General features: G+C 33.3%; 1 protein-coding gene across 1 annotated transcript; it reads right to left on the bottom strand.

Moving 5' to 3' along the window:
• Nucleotides 1-4,419: 4,419 nt before the first annotated feature.
• Nucleotides 4,420-8,217, bottom strand: LOC132628079 (S-type anion channel SLAH1-like). Its single transcript, XM_060343786.1, has 2 exons — nucleotides 7,050-8,217; nucleotides 4,420-5,058 (listed from the first exon to the last, which is right to left on the bottom strand). The coding sequence occupies exons 1-2, from the start codon at nucleotides 7,992-7,994 to the stop codon at nucleotides 4,750-4,752; spliced, it is 1,254 nt and encodes a 417-aa protein (XP_060199769.1). The 5' UTR covers nucleotides 7,995-8,217; the 3' UTR covers nucleotides 4,420-4,749.
• Nucleotides 8,218-13,284: the final 5,067 nt, after the last annotated feature.

The following is a 13,284-nucleotide window of genomic DNA, read 5'->3' as shown; positions in this document are numbered from 1 at the left end:
AGAAATAATCCAACATCAATCCATTCTTTTGCATTATCTACCTCCTTTCCTTCTTCACTCTCGATTCCATGTTCTCCCATACTCATACATCTTCTTCCTCCACTTTTTAACTTTCAATTCGTCATTTTTATCCATACACACTAAGCATGACTTTTTCCATTTCCTTATGGCAGGGTTTGTAGACATAAATGCACTGCGAAGAACTTATTGCATTAACCAAACTAACTATCCAGAACATCATTCGGATCCTCTTGGCTTATATGAACTGATTAAGTACATAATCCTTGGTCCATGAAAATTAATCTAAACTATACAAAGTCCTATTCTTGGTCTTTGGATTGATCTGGGTCGGTTTTGTCTCTCATGTATTTCCCCATGCTTAAAAATTAAAGCATTGTTTGATGAAAGTTGGGAAAAAATAAATTTATTAGATACTCCTAGTTGCAGCAGGAAGGTGAGAGAACGAATTAGTTTCTTACAATAATTGGACTCTATAACAGTCTAATCTTCATAGATGTGGGATTCATCAGTTTTACTGTCATCTTGACGGAAGGTTTCAAGGGAATCTGAATTAGCTGAAGCTTATTAGCTTGACTCAAGGTGGGCCTTTGCCTGGCTGATTTCTTAAACCTCGTTCCATCCACCTCGCATTTGAAGCTTTAGTGAGGGAAAAGGAGATAGTTTTGGTGTTTCACAAGATTAATGGGGTCGTGAATTTTTTCTATGTAATAGTGATTAACTAAGAAGGTGACAAGAGGGGTTGCTCAGCAAGCGCCCTCCACTTTCAACCCGAAGATTGCGAGTTCGAGTCACCAAGGGAGAAAATGAGAGCTCCTAGATGGGAGGGGTTTAAAAAAAAAAAAAACTAAGAAGGTGGTGATTGTATTGGGGTGATTAATTGAAGTCGGGCATTGATGGTAGTGACAAGTGGCTGAGATGGTGGCGGCAATTTGCAGAAGACGGTGGTAGTACTGAACAGGGAAAATGGAGGAAAAAGGTAGTGGGAAAGGGTTTTTTAAGATTTTATTTTCCAAATGTCAAAATTTGATTCGTCAGTTTGCCATATCAGCACGCTTGGGTATCACGCACTTTATTTAACTGAGGGAGTATCAATAAGGTGCTTAATGTACAACTTATACATAGTTAAGGTGTTCAATAGGTCATCCCCTTAGTTGTCTATGTATTTGGCCTAAAATTAAAGTGGATAGATTATTTATTAATGGCATGGCCACTGGCGGATCCAGAGGCATGACCAGTGACTTCGTCATTGGAAAATGGCCACTAGTGGACATTGCAGCTGGACTTGAATTTTGAAATTATAATGAAGGCGAGGTTCTGGCATTTTTGACATGATCATTAATTTTTTTTCTGCTTAATTATGAGTTTATGACGTTGGACATGTTTCAAATATGGGCAATACAACAATAATAACATACCCACAAGTGCGGTTTGGGAAGGGTATGATGTAGGAACAGAGCCAGTTATAAGGAGCTAGCGGGTTCATCCGAACCCCTTTGGCGAAAAATTACACGGTATATACAAAGTTAAAATTATTTTTTTATGTATATATAATAGATATTGAAACCCCTTGACTTCTTCATGTGTTTACTTCTTTATATTTTTAAACTCCTTAGTAAAAATCCTGACTCCGCCACTAGTATGATGTACGCAAATCTTACTCGTACCTTTGTGGGTTAGATATTGTTTCCGATAGACCCTCAGCTCAAAAAAGTACAACCAAATCAGGATATAAAGAAAAATAACGATAGCAAAATATCGGCAATGTTTAGAAGGAAATTGTCATCGCGATTAAAGCTGTAAATCGTGTTAACATTATGATTTGTGCTTCACTACTGGTGTTATGAAAGAACGTTAAAGTGTAGCAAGTAGTGACTTTGATTAAAGGCTTTGAAGGTAATTCATGTAGTTTAAATTCGGTAAATACTTACTCAGAATCACTATTTAAAATTAAATTGTTTGAATTGATTTAATAAGGAAAATGAGTAAATTTTTATGATCTAAATCCTTTGTAATCTCTAGAGATGGAAAATAGGCTCGCGGACTCAAAATGGATCAAATTGATCATGATCCAACTAACTTAAGGAGCCGTTTGAACATGATTTGAAACCATGTTTGGACATGCAATTTGAGTTTCATTAGTTGTATTTTTTTTATAGACATAAAAACTCCACGAGTTGTGAAAACTATCAAATCTTTCCCATTTTTTATATAATCTTACCAAATGAGCAAATCATAGTTCATAACAAAATTAATACGCTACTAGAAGGTCTTTCTAAAAAATACAACATCAATTGATCAAACTTTAGTTCAATAAAAAGGAAAAATTAACATGAATAGTAATGTAACTACTCTTTAATATAATCCTCCCACATGGTACGGATATAAATAACAGTTGGTAGAAGTTAATGAGGTTGGTAATAGTTGGTGGAGTAATTGTTAAAAATATCTACTAACTTATGGATCTTTTTTTTTTATATAAAATATAAACTTATGGGTCAAGTTTTACATTTAAAAAATTTGAAATCATGACTTGAAATCCCAAATCATGCCTTTTTGGATGATTTGGGATTTCATCTCATGAGATGAAATTGCATGTCCAAACGCTGATTTCATCTCATTACTTGAAATCATGACATGAAATCGCATGTCCAAACGCAAACGCCTACTAAAAGTTTGCTTTGGGTCCAAGAGCGGATCTATGTGTTGTTGAGGGTGTTCACCCGAACACCCTCGGCAAAAAATTACAGTGTACATACAGGGTAAATTTTCTGTGTTTATGTGCATATATTAACTTTTGAATACCCTCGGCAAAAAATTACAGTGTATATTTAGCTTCTTCTTTTTTTCCGAACACCCTAAATGAAAATTCTGGATCCGCCACTGTTTGGGTCAACATGTCATAATCCAATCCAATCAAATTGATCTATCTGTTTTCATTTGCTAGCATTTTGCCCTGTTAGATTGCTCTTTCAAATTCAACCCGTTTGATCAACTCAATTAACCAATCATAAACCTAATTCACGTTAACTAGGTTGACAGGTTTAGGTAGGTTACAAAAAAAAAAAAAAATTGTCATCTCCAATAAGCCTTTTAAAATGTCTTTAAAATCAAGAGAACTCAGATTTCCTATTTCTTACGGTTTCAGTGAGCATCATAAATTCATAATGCATGCAAGTATCAGCGTTATAGATACGCAAAACAGAAAATAAAGGAAAATGAGGAAAATAGGAACAGTTCTTCCAATTCTTTTCGTGTTTGGGTTTGATACATTCTAGACAAAGAAAATGACATGCAACTTTAATATTATTTCGTAAGTTCAACGATAGCATTACCATATTATCAATTTTTGGAGTCTACTGCATTAATTTAGTAAATATCATAAAGATATTACGCATGCACAATTTTTAGAAGTCGCCCAAAAGGAGAAGATAGAAATGAATAAGCAAAACTCATACTAATCCTCCAGTCAAAATGATTGGTTTGTTTCTTTCTGGTACATCAAATTAATTAATCAGCAATTTATGTAAACAATGAATAATTTTCTTAACACATTCATATAAACAAGAGAAATTGAAAGTGTGATGTAGGCGGCTGTTAATATATAAGATTTTGACAACACTCTATATAACGTTTTGAGACGGTCCAAGAGTTTGACACTATTTTCATTAATAATATGGAGTTGTAATATTTTGTACTTATTACAAGTTGATCAATAGTTCAAATTTTTTTGTAATGTTTTCAATCAACTATATATATATATATATTATACTCAAGATACTTTAAATAATTACCGCCTAGATAATTAGATATTTAACTTGTAATCACAACAATTCAATTATGTAAGAGCAGAGCTCTAGCAATTGAGCTATTGAGCAAATTAGTATAGAGCATGCACGAAGTAATGAAACAATATGTTCTTTTATATGACGTCTTATCAAAGTTAAATGAACGTCCTAAATTTCATGTCCAAATCAAATAAGGAAAGCAGAAAATGATAATTATAACCAACTAAGCCATTTAAAGCTTATTTCTAAACCACCCTAACCTAATCTCATACAAGTTTATTCCTCCTTTCCAACTACTATGATATTAACGATGGGTGAAACTTCGCTTGTCATCATCATATAGTTTTTATATTTGCCAATTGACAACGCCATTTTCTATCTTCCCATGTCTGTTGAAGATCATAAATGTGTACTACGTAGTACTATTCGTCGAATTCAAGTATAATTAGCTGGCCATAGCAATGATTTGTTTTTTATCTCTAGACAGAAAGTTGGTCACTGAAACTTGGACATACTTCAAACGTCAATTGAATAAAAGAATCAAGATCGCTAAGGTCTTAGACAAAGATGAGAACAAACCAAAAATTAAGAAAATAAAGTTCTACTTTATTAAATTAACTATAAAGTATTACATGGAACCCAAATAATATTTGCATACAAGTCTAACTCGACAACTAAAGACTATCTATGGCAAGTAGACGATATTCCATACAATAACATATTTTAGAAACGATAATGACTGCTAGCTACCATCCCTAAGCACTTAATTAATTATAATATAAGTAATAATTAATTAAGACATAGGGCAGACTCATGAGAGAGAGACTCCTGCTGGGCATGCGCTAGCTGGAGACCACTAAACTCATTCACAGTCGATAGCGAACGCGAAGAAAAAAAAACTCACTATTTTCAAAATACGTACACTAAGCTAGCTTGCATTTATTTATTTAAAATTCTGAATACGCCTCTGATCAGAGTATTTTGAAGAATGCTTGGGTAGCTTGGGTGTGAGAGAAGGATCATCATCAGGTAATAGCATGTTGGAGTAGAGAGCAGTGGAGAGCAAGAGGGCAATGATGACCAAAACTGAGAGAGATGATAGAGTGAGCATTATGGTGTGTGGCACTTTTCCTTTGACCTCTTTTGCATATCTTGTGGAAGCCAAAGCTAGTAGTGTTACTGGATATGAATATGCCCACCATGCCACGTTGAATTTTCTCATTGATTTCTTGAAGAGAGCTGGCCTGCATATCTAAACAGTTTAAGAGGAAAAGACGAGAATTAGTCATTTTTCTCCGGAGGCAAATTCAGAATTAATATTTTATGAGTTCGACTTTCTAGGACAGCATCATCAGCTACTAGTAACTGAGTTCATCATTTAATATTTATACATATTACTTGAATTTTCTAACACGTATATATAATATTATTTGGGTCAAACTACATGAATTCGGCCGAACTTACATGCTACCCACAACATTTGCCTCTACTTTTGTTGGTCTTCATTGCACCCAAAAGAAAGAGATTGAGAATTTAACCTAAATAGTCGTTCACAGAAAAAAAATAAAAAAAATAACCGATATATATTTGATCTAGCGTCAAGTAGGTAACATTTCCTAAAAAGATTTGATTAAAAACTTCTATGGGCTGGTCGATCTAGTAGACTGACAAGTGAGAGTCGTTTTGATCACGGCATGTACGGCTCGTACAAGAAGACAATAGTTAAATAAACGTGAATTTTTTTAATATACAAAAAGACAAAAACAATGGAAGAGACATGAATAACAAGTTGATTCTATCAGAAAACAATAGTATGTGGCAAACAATATTATATTCTACGCTATACATACGTAGACTTGAAGACAAAGTTGTTGTAAAGTCAATTTCAGCTATTGCACATGCAACGAAGCGGAAATTTCCAGCTTAGGTTTATAGCTGAAATCTTGAAACAATAGAAAAAAGATACTTAATAAAGTTGATGATATCAACTTTTGCTATTTGAAGACTCCTTTAATCTCGGATTCAACTTATATACTCGATATTATAAATATTTTTATATTATTGGTATTAGGGACAGACCTAGAAGCTGGCGAGTTCCACCCAACAAATAATTTTAGTCCAAACTTAATATTTGTATTAACAATTCATTGATTATGTATAAAAATTAAATTTAGAATCTAATAACCAACACTTGATGTCGCTATCTTAGAATTTAGAAGTTAGAACCTATAAAGTTCAAATCCTTTCGCTACTTCATAGGTGTAATATAACCCATTATGACAATTGTCTGCTTTATTTTTTAAACGAAAAGGCTCAATTATGTCATCGAATTATCGGAAATAACCCATTTATGTCACTCATCAATAGTTTGGCTCATTTATGTCATCGAACTATCGGAAATAACTCATTTATGCCGCTCATTAAAAGTTTGGCTCATTTATGCCGTCGCCGTTACCAGTGGTGGAGCCACATGCATCCAAGGGCTATCAATCGACACCCCTTCGCCGAAAAACTACACTGTGTAAATACGTAAAAAAAAAATTATGTATATATACTATGTGTTGAACCTCTTAATTTCGTTGTATATTTACAATACCAGATATGACACATGGCCTCCAATTAGAGGTCTACGTCGTTTAATTAAATCAATCCAATTTTAAATTCCAAATTAATAAAAAAATCCTACCCATACACCCGACCCACCCACAACCATCTAGTTGGAGGTCACGTATCATATCTGGTATTATAAAAACGGCGATGGCATAAATGAGCCAAACTATTGATGAGTGGCATAAATGAGCCATTTCCGATAGTTCGAAGGCATAAATGAGTCAAACTATTGACGACGTCATGAGCCATTTTTCGATATTCCGATGACATATTTGAGCCTTTTCCATTTTTTAAATAATGATTTTCTGCTTATTAAATTCATATACTTTTACACACCAATATTATAAGAGAAAATTAACACAATCAAGTCATTCCAAAGACAATTATAATTGCCATAATAAAAGACAGTGTTAGTGATTATTCTGAAAAATGAATTAAACAAAATGTAAGATCCTAGGACAATTACTGTATGAGATTAAGTTATAAATATTGACAGTGTAATAATTCTTATGCAATTCGTGGATTATTTTAACATGTTATATCAAATAAACAGACTTATTTTGGGGTTACTAGTCTCATTTTCATTAAATTAATGTTTTTAATATAAACACCAAAAAAAGAAGGCAACGTTACCAGTGACATGAAGAGGAACAACGAGAGAAAGAAGAACATCTTTGAAGCAGTATCGAATCTTCCAGTAATTGATGCCCAAGCCAAGCTAGCCATACTCGGAGCTGCAGAGAACAAGAAGAAAACCGGCCTCAACATAGCCGGTAGCCGGTCACTTCCCGATAATCTCTGATACAACGTAACAAAAAGGACCAAATAATGAACCATCCCCAATGAAAACAGGCAAACTGAAACCTCTTGCCAGCCCATTTTAGCGGCGGCTCGAGCCCCGACTAAGTTCCCTATGACCGATAAATGGCTCGTCGGGTTAGCCACGGCTGTTAGAAAGCGTTTCCCCTTGGTGAACCATTGTCCATAAATTTTCACATCCAAAATTATAACCGGAACCGCAAAAACCCACCAAAGAGCTTTGTAAGCAACGTGTTTTGGGGCTATAAAGGGGTAGGATTCAAGCAGAATAAGCCAGGAAATCCAAGGGGCAAAAAGGTAATTGACACCAACAGGGTGTAGAAACTCTCCCTTGACTAAATTAAATCGAAAGACGCATTTCAAGAGGTAGAGTAAAGAAAGTAGAACCAGAATCAACAGGGAAAATGACCATAGGAAAATTAGAACGGGACGGTAGATCATTTGAGGCACGCGATGTAAGAATTTCATTTCGTTATTAGTTGGGTCGAGAAGTGTTTTCCATAATAAAGCTTCCCAACAGAGAGATAGGCTTATTCTGAAATAGCCTGCATGAATCCTCGTTAGCATTGAGGAAACAAATCGTAGTCCAATGAAAGCGAGAAGACCGTAGCCTTCTCGCTTTTCTGAAGAAGAAGAAGAAGGATGAGGAGAAGGACAATCATCAATCAGAATATCGATATCTGGTATAGTATTTTGGTTTTCAGTATCTGTATTAGGTGTTGGAATATCATCTAATACTGGGGTGATTCTCATCGACATATTTGTATGAGTTATGGAGTTTAATCTCTGGTGAGTGATTTTTATAGCGGAGAGTTGAGAATGGGGACAAATGAACGAAGATTAAACTAAGTGAAAATTGGGTTAGCTAGATGAGAACGTAGACAAAGGAATTAATTAAAAAGAGTACCAAATCAAAATTTCCGTCTAGTTCGCTGAGGTGCATGCAGGCAGGTACAACTGAGCTAATATTATTTGAGTGGTACGATTTATGAGTTTACTTTCTACGCCAATGGAAAAGATATTTACGTTGTAAAAGATCTAAATTGTATGCATATCTTTTTTATCTATTTAATTATATTATTCTCAACACCAGTAAGTTTGATTCTTTTTTTTATGGATGGCCAAGCACTTGGAAATGTCTGATTCTTTTTCATGAGTTAAGCATTTGAGAAGTGATTTCTTTTTCATATGACAAACATTTAGAAATGCCTGTTAATTAATTTTTGAGTGACTTGACTTTGTAAAATTTTCTTTACCATCAATGGATAGAAAGATTAAATCTACTAAACGTAAGTAGAGGTAACTCTTATAGTAGAGTTTAACTTATATACACACGTATAATTATAAATATGTTTTACACTATTAGTGTGTTTGAACTTGTTTTAACATATAATCTACCTTATTTTTTTTAGGATATTAATTTCACTTTTTATGAATCATTACCGGCAGTTACATTCAGGTGACTTTATATTGTCTGTGTATAGAAGTTAAAACTTTTTTATAATAAGGATATTTGAGAATCTTGAAAGAGTCTATAATCAGGTCTAACATGGATCAATATATTTGAAATACGCTTATGATTTTGCATGAAAATATAATGCATCACGTAACCTTCTAGCTACTCGGTGAACTGTTATTTAGCTAAGAGTGTTGGCAGTACAAAGTGTAATGCATTATCTTATTCATTGAAAGCGACATATACGTTTGCGGAAAACATATTTGCATGGAACTATTTTATTATTCCTTCCCTCTTAGAGATTTAATATGCGGTTTGAAAATCAAATGTATCGTAATCATCTTCAACACTTGATGCTTTTTAAAGTTCAACTTGCTTAACAACTACGTAGTCCACACAATATGAGTATATATGTGATAGCGTTGATTTTTTGAAGCTCTAACGTCTAAATGCTTTTTAATTAGAAATTTGTCCATTTAAATCTTGAATTGATCGACTCTTGCGCGTAATAAGAGTAAGTCAGTAAGGAGCTACGTCTTTTAATTTATTATTTTTTGGAAAAAGAGCAAGAAGGAACCATATCAACATTCCACTTTATGGTTGATGAATGTGAAAGCTAGCTAATAGCCTGTTTGGTCAAGCTTATTTTTCCCCTAAAAATACTTATTTTTTCAATAAGTACTTATTTTAAAAAAAGTAAAGTGTTTGGCCAAGCTTTTGGGAGAAAATAAGTGCTTTTGGGGAGTAGCAAAAACAGTTTTTCAAAAGCTAAAAAAAATAGCTTTTGCCCAAAAGTACTTTTTTGAAAAGTACTTTTGAGAAAAATACACTTAGAAGCACTTTTTAAAAGTTTGGCCAAACACTAATTGCTTCTCAAAAGTACTTTTTAAATTAATTGGCCAAACACAAACTGCTTTTAGCCAAAAGTACTTTTTCAAAAAGTACTTTTGAAAAAAAATACTTTTTAAAATAAGTTATTTTTATAAGTTTGGCCAAACAGGCTATAAGTCCATATCGTTAATTACTGGTTTACTTAAATTGTATATTTTTCAATATTTTAAAACGATCCAATATTACTAGTTAATACCCTAGCATTTACATTGTTGTAATTGGTATATGAACCTGATGGATCTGATCCAACTTGACAGAGCAGTCCAAGAGTGTGAAAATCAAGCATTTTAAGGAGGGAGACTAAATTGCACTAATTGTGCTTCAAATGGGATGGTCTCTAATTTTTTTGTCCTTCCAAATGGGCTGATTTTTAATTTTTGTCCTTTAGCAACGGAATATATGTCTAGTGGGGCATACATTCTTTAAGGTAAAAGTCATGCAACACATAATTTTGTGAAATTTTATGATGTGAAAATATAAACGTATGCCTAAAAAAAAGTTATTTGTTATGATAGGCAAAAGTTAAATACTAGTACGAAATAGGGTAAAGGCGCCGATGACCCATTTTAGGACCCAAAAAGAAGGCAGCTCGCCCCATTTTTACTTTTGTCATTGATGGGCTAAGTTAATCCATGTCTCAAATCAGCCCATTGGACAAGTATTCAGGTCCACTGCCAAATGGGTTATTTGCACGATTGGCCTTCAAAGGCACTGGTCTCTAATTTTTGTCCTTCGCTTAATACTTCGAGATTATGAATAAAACCCCGAATCCGTTAAAAAAAATCACAAGGAAGAGGTTTGTAGCAAAATTAGGCTTATTTGGGCAAAATTTAGGTCTTAAGGCAGAGGTTTGCCTTAAGACGAACTTTTACCCAAAATTAGGCCTTACGGCAAACCTCTGTCTTAAGTCCTAACTTTTGCCCAAAATTAGGTCTATTCGGGCAAAAAATTTATGCCTTAAGGCAGAGGTTTGACTTAAGATAGACTTTTTCCCAAGCTCTGCCTTACAGGGGCGGCTCAATGATATATGTGGTCTAAAGCAAAATTTCAACAAGAGGCCTTAAATTTTTCGGTGAGAGAAAAAAATTCATATGAGTATAATTTTATTTAAAATTATTTTTTCTAGGTTTTGAGATGCAAAAGTATTACAATAATTTGTTTATAATCGATATTTTCCAATAGTTCATTTTCGATTGATATGTAGCTAATCCACTAATTTTCTTGAAGATACCTATCGTTTTCTCACCAACTTCTTCTTCTTGGATTTTATTTTGTTGTCTAACTTAACTTTGTCACTAATTTGCTCATCTATAGTAAGTTCCCCCATATTTTTCAATTGTAGAATTTTTATTGTTTATTAAAATTTATCAAGGGCTCCATTTTGAGATTGTATTCAAGTTTCAATTTATTTTTATTTTTTTGGAGTTTTAAATATCCAGAATCATGCTTTCTACGTGACATATTTAAACTTTAAAAGATAAAATAACTAAAAAGATAATATATACTATGAAGAAAAAATATAAAAAGTAACAAATTTTAAATGTAAAATAATAAAATATAGAACAATCAAACTCGGTTCGGCAAATATAAAACTTGATATTATTTTCACTGCATGAGTACTCTTGATGCAACGCTACAATTTGAGGGGAAAAAATGGCATTTGACTTTTTTTTTTCAATAAAAAACAAGACTTGAAATCTGGAGAATGGAGAAGGCCAAAGTGAAATATAAAAGCAAAAGTCAAGTACAAGTAGAGAGAGAATAATAATAAAGGGTAAAAATAATGTGGCCCTATGATAATGACGATTGTGCACAAATGAAGAAAAAAGGCCAATTTACAAAGGTTATGGGAAAGATTCTCAAAAATACTTTCACTTCCCAATTTTTATGAAAATTGTACCTTCAATTGTTATTTTTAATAACATGTACTACATACTTGCAATTTTTATTTTTTTTAGAACTGTCATTTTATTCATCTTCCAAATAGTACACTTTGATCTGAGGGAGTTTACAAAAAGTTACTCTACTCCCTAGTCGGTATGTTAGATAGTCTAAGCTATCCCAATTCAAGGAGATGAGGTAAGTGCACTTTTGAGCGTGGATACCAGAGTCAAACATCTATGCACTACTAGATATCCAGCCTATACCAAAAAAAAAAAAAAAAATCTAACCATGCACAACTAAAAGATTGCCACCATTTAAGGTGGCTCCCAAAAAATTAGGCTTCTCTTTCGGTTAGAAATTCGAAAAGATGGCATATCCCATCTATCGACTGCTGGTACGCCTCTCACTTGCGCTGGAAGTTCTTCAAAAGTGTCATACAATTTGTTGCTGTCGAGTCATGGCTTAAAGAGGCTAACTTATCTGCTACCTTGTTAGACTCTCTAAAACAGTGTTGCAAGAAAATTTGGGGACCCCCATAGTGATGGAGCCTAAAGCAGCTGCTTGAGCCGTCTTACCCTTGGGTCGGCTCTGATCTACCTTAAGTAGAGTTTGAATTCAAAACTCTGCCTTGCAATTTTTTTTTTTGACTGAATGGGGGTTCGAACCCCGAAACCCATGAATTTTTAGGCGAACGCAATAATTAAAGACCAACAATTTGAGGGACAAAAATGAAAGACTAGGCACATTCCGCGCAAAAAAATGCGGCCAAATAGTGCCAATTGACATCTTAAAATCTGGACTAATAAAACGAGAGGACGCAGCTCAAACATCAGCCCATGGGCCATGGCCCATGGATCATCTTCGTCCCATATTATCTGTTGAAGGCTTGAAGCTGTGCCTTTTTGTCTCTCTGTTGGAAGAAACTCTGTGTAGCCTATTGTAACAAAATGATTTACTTTATTTGAATTTTGAAGTTTAAATTATACGTGGAAGGAAAATTAAACTCCCTTTCGTAAATTTATTTGTATTTTTGAAGTTTTAATTTATATAAGAAAGTAGAAAGAAGTGTATATCTTACGATTGGAAGGTAAAAAATATCAAATGATCTCCCTTTTCTTATGGCTTAATTAAGTTCTTTGGTTCAGTGAGAAGGGAAAGGAAACTTGATTTTATGATATAGGAGTTAGGGGCTTTTAATATTTTTTTTATTGAAAAAAGGTCGACAAATGTCCAATAAAGCCTTTTCATGTGAAGAAAATAAACAATTTCTAAAATGATTAATCTTCAAGAAAATGTGAGACTGATTATTAAAAAAATTGAAGTAATTAGAGGTGCAATCTAATGGTTGCAATTTTCATCTTATATAGTAATCTCTTAGGCAGAAGGTTCTACTTTTACCAAAATGCTCCTCTCTTCTAACTTTATCTTGCATGCAATTAACATGTAAATTAATTACTCGCACAAATATTTACACCAAATTAATCAATTTAATTTCAACAATTAAAATTTAAAATGAAAACATATGAAGCATTATCATTTAACTATGATTAAGTTAAATGTATGCACCAAAGACATACATCTTTTATTCATTAATTTAGTATGAATATCTATATGATTAAAATTTTGAATTCGTAACATATTTCACCGCTTGATCAAAAATAATTATATCCGCTAGCTAATATATAAAAAAACATCACACATGTATAAAATATGTGTATCATCATTAATATACAAAAAATATATATCCACCCGCTATTATTTTTGATGAGTGACTATAGAGTGTAAAAATAACTGCAACGTGCTAATCACCCTAATTTT

This window comes from Lycium barbarum, chromosome 2 (assembly GCF_019175385.1).
Source record: "Lycium barbarum isolate Lr01 chromosome 2, ASM1917538v2, whole genome shotgun sequence".
Taxonomy (NCBI): domain Eukaryota; kingdom Viridiplantae; phylum Streptophyta; class Magnoliopsida; order Solanales; family Solanaceae; genus Lycium; species Lycium barbarum.
The sequence above is the reverse complement of the archived record's forward strand: the minus strand, read 5'-3'. Positions and strand labels throughout refer to the sequence as shown.